At 48.1% G+C, this 17,940-nt stretch overlaps 1 protein-coding gene across 2 annotated transcripts; it reads left to right on the top strand.

Moving 5' to 3' along the window:
* Positions 1-725: 725 nt before the first annotated feature.
* On the top strand, positions 726-17,909 carry CCDC22 (CCC complex scaffolding subunit CCDC22). Of its 2 annotated transcripts, XM_081126734.1 has the most exons (17): positions 726-1,023; positions 2,300-2,477; positions 10,984-11,116; positions 11,868-11,974; positions 12,121-12,187; positions 12,317-12,495; positions 13,758-13,952; positions 14,738-14,800; positions 14,886-15,005; positions 15,552-15,671; positions 15,760-15,876; positions 15,981-16,082; positions 16,166-16,273; positions 16,533-16,628; positions 16,882-16,941; positions 17,021-17,095; positions 17,540-17,909. In XM_081126734.1, exons 1-17 carry the CDS (start codon positions 974-976, stop codon positions 17,651-17,653), a joined length of 1,884 nt encoding a protein of 627 aa, XP_080982860.1. In that variant the 5' UTR covers positions 726-973; the 3' UTR covers positions 17,654-17,909. The 2 variants fall into 2 exon arrangements, with proteins under 2 accessions (XP_080982860.1, XP_080982861.1); XM_081126735.1 differs by lacking the exon at positions 16,533-16,628 and having other exon boundaries at positions 866-1,023.
* Positions 17,910-17,940: the final 31 nt, after the last annotated feature.

Raw genomic sequence — 17,940 nt, 5'->3', positions numbered from 1 at the left:
GAACCCTAGATATACTACCCCCCCCCCCCCCCCCCCCCCCCCCGTGCAAACATTACCTTTTTACTTAAAGGAAGCACTTTATGGCTTGTTTTTGGCATATCCGAATTGCTAGCATCACCACTCTTGCACTTTGGGGCCATTGTTAAGTAAAATAAGGGTTACTTGAACAGAAGCACTGCAATACTGCAACACTGTTTCTGATAATGAGAAGGCTAAGTGACTAATGGGCTGGTAGCCTATATAGCGACAAAGGGATGATTTCCGGGGAGGGGGGCGGCGGAGCCAGGTGGCCAGAGATTTCATCATGCTACTCAGAATGACGTGCAATTTAAAACTTATGAATTATTTATTTCTGGAAATTTCCGCCTAATATTTTCAGATGGCGGTTAATCTCGGATAACTGAAACAGTAGAACGTGAAACCGTGCATGGGGGCGGGGAGACTGCTGTAGTCCATTTTACAGACAAGAAAACTAAGGGAAGTAATGTAACCTACCCACGATTGCAACATTTAGCAAGTTGAGCTCAAGACTTGAGCTAAAAGAGCTGACTCAACCCTAAACCGTTTGTGCTAAGGCCTCTGCCCTTAACTTGTACATTTTGATAATCTAGAAGACGAATGCCGCCTAGAATGAGTCAGGAAGTCACCCTTCGTCCCGCCCTCCCAACAAGCGCGCGCACGCGCACATACACAAGATATACTCCTTTGCATACTGGGAAGAGCCCACTGGAATGTAGGCGGAAGAACTACAACTCCTAGCAGCCATTGTTCGTTCACGCCTGCGCTCATATCCGCACCCGGACGCGAGCCTTGAGCTGCACTCGCTGTTGAAACTACACTACCCAGGTCTCCAGTGGTAACCCGTGACACTCCTTGGACCGCGAGAGCTGGGCTGGGTTTCAACTGCTTGCCTCTTGTTCGCTAGCTCAGACCCGGCCCAGGACCTAGCCCCAGACTCGGACACAGCTTCACCATGGAGGAGGCAGACCGAATCCTCATCCATTCCCTGCGCCAGGCCGGCACGTAAGGACACAGCCCCCGCCCACCCCGGAATCCCCGTATCCGGGACTCCAAAACTCCGGACCCAGTCACCCGGGAACCTTAAAACCTTGGACATTGACACCCAGGGCTCCAACTTCCAGGATCCTAAACCTCCTTTCCCCTTACACACACACACACACACACACACTGACATCAGGGGCCTCCCAAACCCGACATTTGGTAAATCCCAAACTCAAGGACCTAGACACCTTGAGACCTTCAAACCTTGGAACCTCAAGACCCAGGACCCTGAAATCTGTGAATCTTGAGATCGCTACTCTAGGACCCTGATACCTGGAGATTCTAAGGCACCTGTATCCTGAGAACCAGGGAACTTAAAACCCCAGGACCCTTGCACTCAAGGACTCCAAAAACACTGGTACTGGATACATGGGAATCTTTAAACCCGGTTTTCCAGCACCTGGGGCTTTTAAAACCCCAGGAGCCTAAATTTTGGTGGCCTCAAGGCTTGCTGACCCTAATACACAGGACTTCTGCATTTGAGGGCCCTAGAAACCCAGGATGCCAACATCTAGGGAGCCTGATTTCTGGATTGCTTGAAACTAGGTGGTCTTAATATCCAGAGATCTTGAATTCAGGGATCCTGACATTTGGAACTTCTGAAAACCCCAACCTCCCAACATATAGTCTCAAAACCCAACCAGCTCAATATCTAGGGGCCTCTGACATTTATGGAACATGGTATCTGGGGACCTAAAAACCCAGAGATCATTCCACACGGGCCCCTTGCCCTTCCTAGACCCCAGAAATTTGGGGCTTAAAAGAAAAGTCTATTGATTTCAGAGAGAGGAAGGGACAGAAACATCAATGGTGAGAGAGTCCTCATTGATACGCTGCCTCCTGAACGCCCCCTGTAGGGATCGAACCCCCAACCCGGGCATGTGCCCTGACCAGGAATCGAACTGGGATCTCCTGGATCATAGGTCGGTGCTCAACCACTGAGCCACGCTGGCCAGGCAATTTGGGGCTTTTAAGCATAGAGAAATTTGAGATTTTCTCAACTCAGATCCCTTCCATCAACTGTTCTCCTACAGCAAGTTCTTAGGACCTGAGGACATCCTCAGTTCTTAGTTTTCCAAATGGAAATCATATTTATCAACACCCAGGATCTGTCTGAACCATGGCCATCCTTCTCACCCCCACCCCAGTACTAGGGCTTCCAGAAGGCAGCCCAGCCCAGCCTGATTCCTGTTTTCTGACTCTTCCCCGCATCGAGCCTGCCCCCATTTTTTTTCAGGGCAGTTCCTCCAGAAGTTCAGACCCTGCGAGCCTTCACCACTGAGCTGGTTGTAGAAGCTGTTGTCCGCTGCCTGCGTGTGATCAACCCTGCTGTGGGCTCCAGCCTTAGCCCTTTGCTGCCTCTTGCCATGTCTGCCCGTTTCCGCCTGGCCATGAGCCTGGCTCAGGCCTGCATGGTGAGTGCCCTCCTCCCAATACACACAGCGTCTTCCTTCCTACTTCACAAAGTCACCAAGCTCCTTTGAAACTCTTGCCTTTCCTCTTTGCTACCTCCCTTTGTGGCTTAGCATTCCGGCTGCTGGTTCTCTGGTCAAACTGCCTGAGTAGTTCAGACCCTCACTGCACCACTTGCTAACTATGTGACCCTAACCCTTCTGGGTCTTAGTTTCCTTAAATGTGAAATCGAGATGATAATATTTGGGTCGTTATGAGCATTAAAAGAGTTGATCTAGTTTGCGCCCGGGCTGCCCCGGGCTCCCGCATTTTCAGCTTAGCACCAAAAATTTTCCCCCCTATGGTATCCATTTACCAGTCTCAGAAAAGGCCCTACTTGATTCACATGGTCATTTCTGAATTAACCACTGTGTATTCTGACTGGTTTAGCTGGATCACATGGTCATTCATAAGGCACTGTGATTGCTGCTGCTTCAGGATCACATGGAGGAGAGGGAGGGATGGTTACCCAAAGGAAGATATGCTGGGTAACTAAAAACAGTGTCCCTGCACTAACACTGCACTCTGCCCTATGGCAGCCACACACGTCCTGCCTCTCATGAGAATAATTCCAAAACTATCTCCCTGGATAATGTGCCTTTGATGAAGCACTCATGCCTTTGCAGTATAGACCTGTGTCCAGTTAGTAATCCAAGGGCTCCCAGTAATGTTGTTTCTCCTGGTTTACCAGCTGTGACTTTGGGCCAGTCGCTTAATTTCTTTAGGCCTCAGTTTTTTCATGTGTAAAGTGGGTGTAAGAACTGTACCTGTCACATAGAGTTGCTGTAAGGGTTAAAAATGGGTTGATATATGAAAAGCTGTATTACAATAAGCTTTGTGTAAGTGGTCTTACTATTATTGGGTAGGCCTGGTTTGGCTGCTTGCATTCCAGCAACCTGTGGCTACATACATCCAGCACACCCAGTATATGGTGGTAGAGGCTCAATACAGTAACTATAGTGAACACTTCCATTTAGACCCAGTAGACAGGGTGGTCAGGTTTCTTGAATTTGGACCTTGTGCAGTGTCTGTCTCTTAGCAATAGGCCTCAGAGCTTTGCCCATTCCTTAGCTCTCAGGTTCACTTACCTCTCAGGAGTTCTCAGGTTCTTCTGGCTGGCTGAGGGTCTTGGTGGCATTATGAGGCAGACAGTCTTTTCCCCTGACCTGGAGCTTTATTCTCAAGGATGATACTTGTTAAGGGGGAAATTATGTCCTCTGTTTGGCAAGGAGAGTGCATAGTGAGAGATGTTGAGAAGGGCCTGGGCAGGGGGGTGTTCAGGCTTCCCCAGTTCTCTGTTCTTCTCCTCTCTCAGTGCTGTCTCCCACTGGATTTGATGTTGACCTACTTTTGTTCACACTAAATTTAGTGTGGTGCTGAGAGTATGGTTTTTTCAGTGATCAAGTGGTTCATGTGATTGTCTGGCCCCTCAGCCTCAGTGCTTCCACAGCAGACAGAGGTGTCTCTTAATCCAGCTGTGTGCTGCCCTGGGAGCCCACTTTGGCTCAGCACTGCCGCCTTCTGGTGTCTGCCTCTACATATGCCCTACTCCTACCACCACTTTCTGCGACTCAGCCACCTCCATATTTTGGTGTCTGTCATTTCACACACCCCACTCCTGGAATGAGTTTCTGTATTAGTCACAACTCTTTGAATGAAGATGTCGGAAAAAAACCAAAGTAAAGTAGCTTAAAAGCCAGTGGTTTTCACACGTTTTTGACCGTGACCCTCCAAAATAAATATATCTCACGTTGTAACCCAGTGCACACACGTGAGTATGGTAATGATGTTTTGTGAGTGTATATTCTGTGCCAGGCACTGTGGTAACATGATGTTAACTCATTTAATTCTCATGACAACTTTCTGAGGTACGTACTGTTGGTAACCCTTTTTTTTCAGATGAGGAAAGTTAAGCACAGAGAGGTTGAGTGATTTGCCTGAGGTCACACAGTTGGTAAGAGGCAGAACATAGATATGAATTCAGGAAAGTCTGATTTCAGAGTCCATGCAGCTCCAGACCAACAGCAACTCTGGCAGAAAACGGCTTTCTTTCTGGCCCATTTCTCAGTCCCTACCAAGAACCCTGATGGGCCCTTTTATCTCTTAAAGCAGCTACATGGGGAAATAACTATCAGCTCTCTTTTACAGCTAGGAAACTGAGCTTCTAGGTGTTAAATAACAAGTTCAACGCCTTACAGCCAGTAAGTAGCACAGGCTGGATTTCAGCCCGTCTTTTTTTTTTTTTTTTTTTACTACAAAGCCTGTAGTCTCTTTAAAAAAAATTATTTCTTGTTTTCAGTAGCTTATTTTGTCAATCAGGGTCCAGTCCCGAGACAGAAACCCAGCAGTGTGAACAGGGATATCTTAATATAAAGAATTGTGAACTAGGTAAAAGGTGACTATTTACTGAAACAATAGAAGACATCATCAAGGTGTGACAGAAGTAGTGCGATACCTTGAGATGTCTTACTCACATACCCCACCATTTACCCTATTACTCCTACCTGTCTGCTATAAGGGAATTACTTTGATTAGTTTCTTGTGTATCTTTCCAGATTTTTAAGATATAGCCCTAGCTGGTTTGGCTCAGTGATTAGCGTCAGCCGTTGGACTGAAGGGTCCCTGGTTCGATTCTGGCCAAGGGCACGTACTTTGGTTGCAGGCTTGATCCCCATCCCTGGTTGGGGCTTGTACGGGACGCAACCAATTGATGTGTCTCTCACATCGATCTCTCTCTCTCTCTCTCTCTCTCTCTCTCTCTCTCTCTCCCCGCCCCCCCTTTCACTTTCTCTGAAAAGCAATGGAAAAAAATGTCCTCAGATGAGGATTAAAAAAATAAAATAAATAAAATGCAGATAAAAGCAAATATGAATATATATTCTATTTTCCCCTTTCTTATACAAAAGAGAGCATATACTTAGTTTCTTAGCTTTTTTTTTTTTTAAATTTTATTATTGTTTAAAATATTACAGATGTCCCTTTTTCTCCCCAATGACCCATTCCACCCCATTCCTTCCCCCTCCCCAGTCCCTCTCCCCACCATTGTCCATGTCCTTGGGTTGTGTATATATGCATATAAATTCTTTGGTTACTCTCTCCCCCTCCACCCACCCACCCTCCTCCATCCCTCTGACATTCATCAGTCTCATCTATGCTTCCATGTCATTGAATCTATTCCGTTCATCAGTTTATTAAGTTCGTTAGATTCCACGTATAAGCGAGATCATGTGATATTTGTCTTTCTCTGCCTGGCTTATTTCACTTCGCATAATATTCTCCAGGTCCATCCATACTGTCCCAAAGGGTACGAGATTCTTCTTCTTTACAGCTGTGTAGTATTCCATGGTATAAATGTCCCACAGCTTTTTTATCCACTCATCTACTGATGGGCACTTGGGCTGTTTCCAGATCTTAGCTACTGTAAACTGTGCTGCTATGAACATCGGGGTACATATATCCTTTCTGATGAATGTTTCAGGATTCTTAGGATACATTCCTAGGAGTGGAATCACTGGGTCAAACGGCAGCTCCATTTTTAATTTTTTGAGGAACCTCCATACTGTTTTCCATAGTGGGTGCACCAGTCTGCATTCCCACCAGCAGTGTACCAGGGTTCCCCTTTCTCCACACCCTCACCAGCACATGTCGTTTGTTGATTTGTTGATGGCAGCCATTCTGACAGGTGTGAAGTGATACCTCATTGTGGTTTTAATTTGCATCTCTCTGATGATTAGCGACCTTGAGCATTTTCTCATGTGTCTCTTGGCCATCTGTATGTCCTCTTTGGAGAAATGTCTATTTAAGTCCTTTGCCCATTTCCTAATTGGGTTGTTTGTCTTTCTCTTGCTGAGTACTATGAGTTCTTTGTACACTTTGGAAATTAGCCCCTTATCAGATTCATCCTTGGCAAATATGTTTTCCCAGACCGTGGGGTTCCTTTGTATTTTGAGGCTGTTTTCTTTTGCTGTGCAGAAGCTTTTTAGTTTGATGTAGTCCCATATGTTTATTTTTTCCTTTGTTTCTCTTGCCGTAGGAGATGTATCAGTGAAAAGTCCACTACATGGGATGTCTGTGACTTTACTGCCTGTTTTCTTCCAGGATTTTTATGGTTTCGTGACTTACATTTAAGTCTTTTATCCATTTTGAGTTTATTTTTGTGTATGGTGAAAGTTGGTGGTCTAGTTTCATTCTTTTGCATGTATCTGTCCAATTTTCCCAGCACCACTTATTGAAGAGACTGTCCTTACTCCATTGGATACTCTTGCCTCCTTTGTCAAATATTAACTGACCATAGTGGCGTGGGTCTATTTCTGGGGTCTCTGTACTGTTCCATTGATCTATATGCCTGTTGTTGTACCAATACCAGGCCGTTTTGATTACAGTGGCTTTGTAATATAGTTTGAAGTCTGGTAATGTGATCCCTCCCACTCCGTTCTTTTTTCTCAAGATGGATGCAGCTATTCGGGGTCTTTTTTGGTTCCATATAAATTTTCAAAATGTTTGTTCTAGGTCTGTGAAATATGCTGTTGGTATTTTCATAGGAATTGCATTAAATTGATAAATTGCTTTGGGTAGTATGGACATTTTAATGATATTAATTCTTCCAATCCATGAGCATGGTATCTTCTTCCATCTGTTTTTAATGGAAATGGTTTTAGTTTTTGCCCATTGAGTATCATGTTGGTTGTAGGTCTGTCGTATATGGCCTTTATTATGTTGAGGTATGATCCCTGTATTTCCCCTTTGCTGAGAGCTTTTATCAGAAATGGGTGCTGGATTTTGTTGAATGCTTTTTCTGCGTCTATTGATATGATCATATGATTTTTGTCCTTCATTTTGTTTATGTGATGTATCACATTTATTGATTTGCGGATGTTGTACCAGCCTTGCATCCCCGGAATAAATCCCACTTGGTCATGATGTATGATCTTTTTAATGTATTGCTGGATCCGGTTTGCTACTATTTTAGTGAGGATTTTAGCATCTATGTTCATCAGGGATATTGGCCTGTAATTTTCTTTCTTTGTAGTGTCTTTATCTGGTTTTGGGATTAGGATGATGCTGGCCTCATAAAAAGAGTTTGGGAGTTTTCCCTCCTCTTGAATTTTCTGGAATAGTTTCAATAGAATAGGTGTTAATTCTTCTTTGAATGTTTGGTAAAACTCGCCTGTAAATCCATCTGGTCCAGGACTTTTGTTTGCTGGGAGTTTTTTGATTACTGCTTCAATTTCATTAGTTGTTATCGGCCTATTTAGGTTTTCTGCCTCTTCTTGATTCAGCTTTGGAAGGTTGTATGCTTCTAGGAATTTGTCCATTTCCCCTATGTTGTCCAATTTGTTGGCATACAGTTGCTCATAATATTTTCTTACAATCCTTTGTATTTCTGTTGGATCAGTTGTTATATGGCCTCTTTCATTTCTGATTTTATTTATTTGGGTCCTCTCTCTTTGTTTCTTAGTGAGTCTGGCTAAAGGTGCATCAATCTTATTTACCTTTTCAAAGAACCAGTTCTTGATTTCATTAATTTTTTGTATTGTTTCTTTAGTCTCTATGTCATTAATCTCTGCTCTGATTTTTATTATTTCCTTCCTTCTACTTCCTCGGGGCTTTTCTTGCTGTTCTCGTTCTAGTTCTTTTAGTTGTTGTGTTAGATGGTTCATTAGATCTTTTTCTTGTTTCTTGAGATAGGCCTGTAACGATATGAATTTTCCTCTCAAGACTGCTTTCGCTGTGTCCCATAGGTTTTGGGTTGTTGTCTGTTCATTTTCGTTACTTTCCATGAAGTGTTTGATTTCTTCCTTGATCTCCTGGGTAACCCATTCATTGTTTAATAACATGCTATTTAGCCTCCATGTGTTTGAATATTTTTGAGTTTTTTTATAGTGGTTGATTTCTAGTTTCATGGCATTGTGATCCGAGAAGATGCTTGATATGATTTCAGTCTTCTTATATTTGTAGAGACTTGCCTTGTGCCCTAACATGTGGTCTATTTTTGAGAATGTTCCATGTACACTTGAGAAGAATGTGTATTCTGCTGCTTTGGGGTGAAATGTTCTATAAATATCAATTAAATCCATTAGGTCTAATGATTCATTTAAGGTCTGCGTTTCCCTGTTGATTTTTCGTCTTGATCTGTCCAGTGCTGACAGTGGGGTGTTAAAGTCCCCCACGATGATTGTGTTAGTTTCTTAGCTTTTTTTAACCTAACAGTATATCCTGGAAATCATTTCATATCAAATAGTAGAGCTCTTAATATTTTTCCCACTTTTTACAGCTCAAAGTAGTCCATCGTATGTATGTACCATAGTTTATTCAACCACTCTCCTAAGCTTGGACGTTTAGGGAATTTCCAACATTCTGTAAAGAATGCTGTAATGAATAATCTTGTGCATATATATTCTTGACTTGTTGGAAGCATATCTACTCCTATAAGTAAGATAGCTAGGTGGAAGTGTAAATGCTTGTGTAGGTGTAGTTCGGTTAAATTTTGCCAAATTGCCCTCACTAGGACTTTAATTTTGCATTCCCACCAGCCTGTTTCCCCACAGCCTTTCCCAATGAGTGTATTGTCAGATTTTTGGATTTCCCCGCCATTCAATAGGTAAGAAATGGTATCTCAATATACTTCCCTCCCTGCCCAGCTTTGTATCTTAAAATTTTTTTCAAATTTAAATAAAAATAAAAATAGAATAGTGGTACCTGTATACCCTTCTCCTAGCTTCCTACATTGTAACATTTTGCTCCATTTTTTTACACACCTACATGCACAATTTTTTGCTGAGCCATTTGAAAGTGGCTTAGCTCATGACACTTCATACCTAAAACTGAATGTGCCTCTCCTAAGCAAAAAGACATTCTCCAGCAATAACCACAGTACCATGATCACACCCATGAAATGCAATAGTATCTAAGGTCTAGTACTTGGTTAGATTTCCTCAGTTGTTACAAAAGTATCCTTTATAGTTACTTTTTAAAACTTCACAGAATTTGATCAAGAATTACATTTTAGGCCCGGCCGGGCGTGGCTCAGCGGTTGAGCGTTGACCTAGGATCCAGGCAGTCTGGGTTCGATTCCCGGTCAGGGCACATGCCCGGGTTGCTGGCTTGATCAATGACTCTCTCATCATTGATGTTTTTCTCTCTCTCCTTCTCCTTTCCTCTCTCTGAAATCAATAAAGATATATTTAAAAAAAGAAAAAGAAAAGAATTACATTTTAATACATTGTTACATGTCTAATCTTAAGTTTTGAACAGCCCTCCTTTGCTTTCGTTTCTTTGTTTCTTTTGTGATGACAAATGTATTTGAAGCATCCAGGCTGGTTGTTTGGAATGCCCCCGTTTGAATTGCTCTGAGTATTTTCTCATAAGTAGATTCAGGCTTGGGGCAAGAGCACTGCCCTAGTGATATAGAGTCTCCCTCCCAGTGTACACGCACTGCAGGAGAACATAGCGTCAGGTTGTCCCAGTCAGTGATGCTTGTGTGAAGCCTCTCAGTGTGCCTTCAATTCATGTCTCTCTTATAAGCAAGGTTGGACATATTTCCGTATGTTTAACGGATGTTTTAATTTCTTTTTTTGTAAACTGTTCTTATCTTTTGCCTATTTTTCTGTTGCATTGCTGGTCTTGCTTGTTTAGGCATTTAAGAAAAAAAATAATATATATATATTATTGACTTCAGAGAGAGGAAGGGAGAGGGAGAGAGAGATAGAAACATCAATAATGAGAGTGTCATTGATCAGCTGCCTCCTGCACACCTCCTGCAGGGATCGAGCCCGCAACCCGGGCATGTGCCCCAACCTGGAATCGAACTGGGATCTCCTGGATCATAGGCCGATGCTCAACCTCTGAGCCATGCTGGCTGGGCAATTTTAGGCACTTTTTATTTCCTATGCTATGAGTTCCAAATATTTTTTCCCCAGCTTGTCATTACTTTTTTGATGGATTATTATATTTTTCCTTTAAATTTTTTATTTCTGCCTGGCCAGGCATGGCTCAGCAGTTGAGCGTCGACCTAGGATCCAGGTGATCAGGGTTCGATTCCCGGTCAGGGCACATGCCCGGGTTGCGGGCTTGATTAATGACTTTCTCACCATTGATGTTTCTATCTCTCCCTCTCCTTTCCTCTCTCTGAAATCAATAAAGATATATTTAAAAAATAAAAAATGAATAAATAAATTTTTTACTTCTTTTTATGTATTCAGAAATACCCATCTTCACTTTTATGGTCTCTGGATTTTGAGCCATAGTTAGAAAAACTAAAGTTTTAATTTTATTTCTTGCTCTGCGTAACATTGACTGGAATTACTCTGTGGCTCCCCCAACAGAAGCCTAGAGGCCTTGGGGAGTCAAGGAGACATTCACAGGACAGTGGTTGGTGAGAGTGGGAGCATTTAGGGTCTAGGCCCAGTGCTCCCAGGGCAGGAAGAGCCTGCCTGCCTGGCTGATAGGGACCTCCTCCCCAACCCCCAGGACCTGGGCTATCCTTTGGAGCTTGGCTACCAGAACTTCCTCTACCCCAGTGAGCCTGACCTCCGGGACTTGCTTCTCTTCTTGGCTGAGCGCCTACCTACAGATGCCTCTGAGGATGCAGACCAGCCTGCAGGTATGGGGTACCCAGGGCATAGTGAGGGTAAGGGGAGAGGGTGGTATTGGTGTTATAGAGGCTGAGAAAGGTGGAGATGGTAAAGAGGTTGCCAGAAAGGGGGTGGAGGTATGTGTCTTTGGGAGAGCTAGGTGGGAGGATTAGGGCTGGAAGACGGTATACAGAGCAGGAGGGAGGGGCCAGGACTTGGGCTGAACCAGGTGGTGAGTTGGTGCTGGGAAGGGCTTCCCTGCCTCACCTCATGCCTTGCTCCCCCTCACCTACTCCATTCTAACCCTACTGGCCTCCTTGATGCCCCTCACATATGCCAGGCATACTCCAGCCTCAGGGCTTTGCATTGGCTGGATTACTCTCCCCCAGATAGCCTCTTGGTTTTTGATCATGTCACATCAGGGAGGCCTGTCTTGGGCTTCCTTGTTTAAAATGACATCCTCTTCCCAACAGTCCTTATCTTCCTTTCCTGGTCACCACCTGACAGTTTTCTGTATCATCCTTATGACCGGGAGGGCAGGATCTTTATTAGTTTGTTCACTGTGATAGCCTGAGAGTCTAGAGTGGTGATTGGTACATAATAGGTACTCAATAAGTATTTGTTGAATGACTGGGTTTGATAGCTAGATAGATATGCATCTTTTGCTGGGGGGGTAGGGGTAGGAGTGGGGGTCAGGGAGCAATGGCTGTTTTCCCCTGGTCTGTATTTTTGAAGTTGTGGCATTGTCACCTGATTTACACTCCCTCCCCACCCCCATAGGTGACTCAGCTATCCTTCTCCGGGCAATTGGGAGCCAAATTCGGGACCAGCTGACCCTGCCCTGGGTTCCACCCCTCCTTCGCACTCCTAAGCTGCAGCACCTCCAGGTGGGACCCCCCAATTCATGTTGGTCTTTGCTTGTCCCTGCCTGGCTTTCCTTGTCCCTATCTGGGTACTCAGGTTTTTGGCCCCTTCCCACCAGTGCCCTCCATCACAGTTGATCTTAGTGGCTCTGATTCTGCTCTCCCACCAGGGCTCGGCCCCCAAGAATCCTTTCCATGCCAGTAGGCTGGTCATGCCTGAATTGAGTTCCAAAGGAGGTGAGCATGAGACTTTGGGGAGATGCTGGGGAGAACAGTAGAGGTGGGCCTGACTGTGTGGTGAGGCGGGAGGGCTTGCTGACTGTGTGGTGAGGCGGGAGGGCTTGCTGACTCTGTTCCTGCTTGCAGAGCACCGGGAGTTCCAGGCAAGTTCCCTGTTACTACCAGCCCCCACCCAGGTGCCTCAGCCTGCTGGGAGGGTGGCCTCACTCCTCGAATGCCATGCCATCCAGCTCTGCCAGCACACAGACCAGGACCACCCTGGGGACAAGGACTGGGTCCACTGGTCATCCCGCCTCCCCACCCAGGTACCGCCCAATGCTTGGCTCCCTGCTGTGAATGACCTAGCTCCTTATTGCTCCCATGGGTCCTCTGCCCCTCTCCCCCACTTTGTCCTTCCCTCTCTTTTGTCGTTTCCCTGTACGCACATCTACCTGGCCCCCCCACCTGAAGAACACTGGAGTGAGAAAGGCTGTGGATCTTGGATAAGTCAGCATCCTTGCTCAGTCTCAATTTCCTGTTTTAAGACATGGGTGGTGATAGTGCTCTGCATTTGACTGCAAAATGTGCACGAGGTTTCCAGCAACCTGAGCAGCCAGGACCTGCTTCCCACCCTGAGGCTCTCTCTCTCTGCCATTGTCAGCGACGCTCATTTCTTCTGTCTCAAGATCTCTGCATTATCTCTTCTGGCTACCTTCTCCATCTGTGGTTCTGCTGCCCCTCTCTCTTCTCCTCTGTGTCCTCATTCTGTGCTGCGCTTCCCACTCTGACCACCTGGATCTGTCCTGCCTGCCCCCTGCCCACCTCTGCAACTGTCTCTGTCTGTCTCCCCACTGCCATGTGTTCCGTCTTTATCTCTGTCTTTTTTAAACTTACAGAAAATTTCAAACATAGAAGCAGAGAGACTGTTCGAATGAATCCTATGTACCTGACATCCACCTTCCGCTATAAGCATTTTGCCAATCTTTCTTCATCTAGTCTCTCCAACTTTTCTTCTGTATTAATTTCAAGCAAATCCCAGGCGTCATGTCATTTCAACTCTAAATACTTAAGCATATGTCATAACTCATAAGGGCGTTCACTTTTTAATGTAACCCTTGGGCCATTTCACACCTAGCAAAATTAACAATGATCTCTTAATACAGTTCATAATCAGGTTTCCTCGGTTTTCTCAAAACTGCCCCTGTCCCTGTCTCTCTCTCAGTTCCACTCTCTGCCTCCACCCCCTTCTTTGCTCAGCACCCCTGACTCTGTCTGCACTCTGTCCCCACATACTCTTTCCTTGTCGCTCTGATTTGGGGCCTGCGGGCTTCTCCACCTTCCCACATTTTCCTCCAGTGTGAGGAGTGGGCAGGTGGAGAGAAGAGTGGCTGTGAGGAAGAGGAGACCTCATGCTGGGGAAGCTCCCAGATGTGGGCCAGGAGAGCAGGTCTGGGGCCTCCTCAGTGGGAGAGACTGGAGGGTGTGATTTGTCAGAAGCACCTTGTCACGTGGCTCCCTGGAGGAAGCAGGGCTTTGGGTGAACTGGAGGCCTCTTCAGTGTCCCGTTTGCCCCACCCTCTGTTTTCAGGAGGATACTCGGGCTCAGCGGCAGCGGCTGCAGAAGCACCTGGCTGAGTATCTGCGTCAGACCTGGGGCCAGCTGGGCTCCCTGCCACAAGCCCGAGACTTGGGAGAGCTGCTGCAGGCCTGGGGTGCTGGGACCAAGACTGGTGCTCCCAAGGGCTCCCGCTTCACACATTCAGAGAAGTTCACCTTCCATATGGTGGGTGGGCCTGGGTGGACAATGGGCATGCTGATGGGACCAAGACTGGCTCAGAGGGTTGCTTTATGTACAAACAACCACAATTTACTCACACAGTTGCCTGTGTTCTAACCAGATGTGGCTTCTCCTCACTAGGGACTAGTACCTAGAGAGGTCCACTGGCTTCTCGGGGACTTCAGTGGATAAAGAGTGGAGGGGTGGGAACCATATAAGGGTGGAGGGGTGTTCTTTGTGCAAACTCCAGGCTTCCTCAGGAAGTTTCCTCTGGGCATATCTTCTCTCTTTGGATGGTCATCCAGAGGGGTACTCATCCTTTTCATAGGCAGTTGGGGCAGGTAAGCAGGAGCTTTCAGGATCAGGGAGGTTTCTTTTTTTAAAAAAATATTATTATTGATTTCAGAGAAAGGAAGGGAAAAAAGAAAGAGAGAAACACCAATGATGAGTCATTGATGGGCTGCCTCCTGCATGCCCCCTACTGGGGATTGAGCCCGAAACCTGGGCATGTACCCTGACCTGGAATCGAACCGATATCTCCTGGATCATAGGTCCATGTTCAACCACTGAGCCACGCCGGCTGGGCTGAGGGAGGTTTCTTTATGAGCAAACATTCTAGTCTGAGGTCTCAAAGAATGCCCTGATCCTCATAGAGTCATAGTCTGATAGTCATCAGCCGTTGAGTGGACATGGATATGATGCTAGAAGGCTGCTTAGGGGGGTGTTGAGGCTGGGCTGTGAGGGACAAGGCCTTCCTTGACAGCCAGGATGCTCCCTTCTCACTACCCTAGGAGCCTGAGGCCCAGGCAGCCCAGGTGTCAGATGTGCCAGCCACCTCCCGATGGCCTGAACAGGTAAGCAGAGCAGTGAGGCGTATCCTGGGTCCTTGCCTGTCTGCTGGGCCTGACACTCCCACCCTGACTGGCCTGTTCCTCCCAGGACACATGGGCAGCTCAAGAGCAGGAGCTGGAGGCCCTTCAGGAACAGCTAGAGGGAGTGAATCGCAACATTGAAGAGGTTGAAGCCAACATGAAGACGCTGGGAATCGGCCTTGTGCAGGTGGGGGCGGGGATGGGGCTGCTGTCTGGGGTCAGGTCACATGTCTGGTCTAGAGGGCTTTGGGGGACTTGGGGATGAGAGGTACTCTGTAGAGGTCTGCAGATGTCAGAAGGATTTATGGGGGCTTTTGGGGATGTGTGGGGCTCTTGAGGGTTCAGGAGACTCAGTGGGGGTGAGACAGGGGATGTATGTTGCAGGGCTCAGTGGACCTGTAGGGGTGAGAATGCCTGTGAGCATTAGTCAGGCCTTGTGGGTTACTGTGAGAATCAGGAAGTGTGTGGGCATCTCTGGGCATCTGTGGGGCATGATGGGTCTGTATGGGCAGGAGCTTGTGGGGTTTGTCAGTGCTCCTGGGGGTCATCATGAAGGTGGAAGAGTCATAGGCACCTGTGGGTGCCTGTTGCTGCTTATAGGTCTCTGATGCTATCAGGAGGGTTGATAGGGGCTCAGGCAAGGCCAGGGCTTTCCAGCTCAGTGTGGGCTGGAAGCCTGTGGTGTGTGTTTGAGCTCCCCCACTGACTGGGATTGGGAGTCCTGGGGTGCCAGGTGGAGACCGAGTGTCGGCAGACTGAGCTCAGCACAGCGGAGAGGGAGCAGGCCCTGCGCCTGAAGAGCCGGGCGGTGGAGCTGCTGCCAGATGGGGCTGCCAACCTCGCCAAGCTGCAGGTGGGGCTGGTGCTGGGGCTGGACCAGGAGGGTCAGAGGTGGAAGGGCCCAGCCTGTGTGACATGTACCCTCCTACCACCACCTCCAGCTCGTGGTAGAGAGTAGTGCCCAGCGGGTCATCCATTTGGCGGGCCAGTGGGAAAAGCACCGGGTCCCGCTCCTTGCTGAGTACCGCCACCTCCGAAAGCTCCAGGATTGCAGAGAGGTAGGTGGTGGGGTCCTGGGCTGTGGGTGTGGCAGGTTTGGTATCTTCCTAGGGGGCCATCCCCATGCTCTGCTCACTGTCCTCTACCCATGGGGTCCTGGCAGCTAGAATCTTCCCGACGGCTGGCAGAGATTCAGGAGCTGCATCAGAGTGTTCGGGCAGCTGCCGAGGAGGCCCGCAGGAAGGAGGAGATCTATAAACAGCTGGTAAGGCCCATGTTGGGGCCTTGGCTGGCTCAGAGTGGGTGGGGTGTGGGCCCTGGGGTAGTGCCTGCTGTGTCTCTGTCTAGGTGTCTGAGCTGGAGACCCTGCCCAGAGACGTGTCCCGGCTGGCCTATACCCAGCGCATCCTGGAGATTGTGGGCAACATCCGGAAGCAGAAAGAAGAGATCACTAAGGTGCGCTGCCTTTGCCATGGAGGGTGGGTAATATGGGCAGACGTGCCCAAAGGGCAGATGTGTGTTGCATGGCCACACAGGGACCTCACACTCTCTGATAGGCCACACCATGACCCAGAACAGTCCCACACAGTCCACTGCAGCTACCCCTGACACAGTGACATAGGCCCTGTCTGGATGTGAGTGCATGCACATGAAAGCCCTTAGCTGGTCAGTCACCCTGCCCCCGACATAGGCTTATGGCCCTGGTCTCTGCCAGATCTTGTCTGACACAAAGGAGCTTCAGAAGGAAATCAACTCCCTGTCTGGGAAGCTGGACCGGACGTTTGCGGTGACTGATGAGCTTGTGTTCAAGGTGTGGGGCAGTCTGGGTCAGGTGGAGGGGTGGCGTGGGGCTGAGCTGCTGCCTGTCCATCTGCTCATGGGCTCACCTGGGCCTGGCCCCTGTGTGAACCTTGTAGGTACACTGATGCTGGTGCCTGGCTTTGCTCCACGGAGGATGAAGTCATGGGGGTGGGAGAGGGTGGCCTTGTGGGGTCCTGGAAGTGATGTGTAGGGGGGGTGGGGGCAGCCCACTGATACTTTTGAGGTCCTTTCTGTCTGGTCAGGATGCCAAGAAGGATGATGCTGTTCGGAAGGCCTACAAGTATCTAGCTGCCTTGCATGAGGTGAGGGGAGAAGCATGCCTCTGGCTGGCTGGGGAGGGGTGGGGTTGGGGTTCAAGCCTTCTCTTCCTGCTGTCCCCAGAACTGCAGCCAGCTCATCCAGACCATCGAGGACACGGGCACTATCATGCGGGAGGTTCGAGACCTTGAGGAGCAGGTGAGGCCTGGGGGTGGGCGGGGAAACCAAGGCAGGCCAGGGGACAGCTCCTCAGTTTGTGCCAAAGACAGGCTATGGAACCAGATGCAGCTTATGGCTGGAGTCTCTGCCCTGCCCCTTAGCCATGCATTTGACCTGGAACAGGCCAGTGGCCTACTTTGAGGTCTGACTTCCGCCCCAAGTGTTCTCATGCCTGCTTCCCAGGGTCACTGGCAGAGGCTTCAGCTTGAGTATGTGGTGGGTAATCCTGCCACATAGCAAACAGTGCTTTAGGTGCAGGGATGACACATGCAAAGGCCTGACAGTGGGACAGAGCAGGCTGTTGTTGGGGGTGGGGTGGGAGGAGCCCAGGAAGGGCCCTGAGTAGCTATGACGGAGGGGGTGGCAGGCAGGAGCTGGGAAAGAGGCCCTGCTTACTGAAGGGATGCGATTCATGTTGTTTAGATCGAGACAGAGATGGGCAAGAAGACGCTCAGCAACCTGGAGAAGATCCAAGAGGACTACCGGGCCCTTCGCCAGGAGAATGCTGGCCTCCTGGGGCGGGTCCGTGAGACCTGAGGGGCCGCTGGCATAGGTCTCCCTCACCCCAGGCTTCAGCAGGGATTGGGGTGTTGGAGGTGATGGCCAAATGCTTGCCCTAGCTGTTCTCCGTGTTTGCTGTCCAGCCCCTCCTGCTGTGGCGACTTCTGCCCACCTGACCCCAACCCTTATCTGGGGTGAACATTCAGACACTGGGAGCTTGGCTGCAGTTTATTGGGGACAGTACTGGGGGTTGGGGCCTTGGATCCCAAATAAATGAGGGGCTCTGTCAGCAGTCTAAGCTGAGGCATGGATGGGGGCACAAG

Source organism: Miniopterus schreibersii (assembly GCF_964146895.1).
Source record: "Miniopterus schreibersii genome assembly, chromosome: X".
Lineage (NCBI taxonomy): Eukaryota > Metazoa > Chordata > Mammalia > Chiroptera > Miniopteridae > Miniopterus > Miniopterus schreibersii.
Note: the sequence above shows the minus strand (reverse complement) of the source record. Positions and strands in the feature narration are given on the sequence as shown.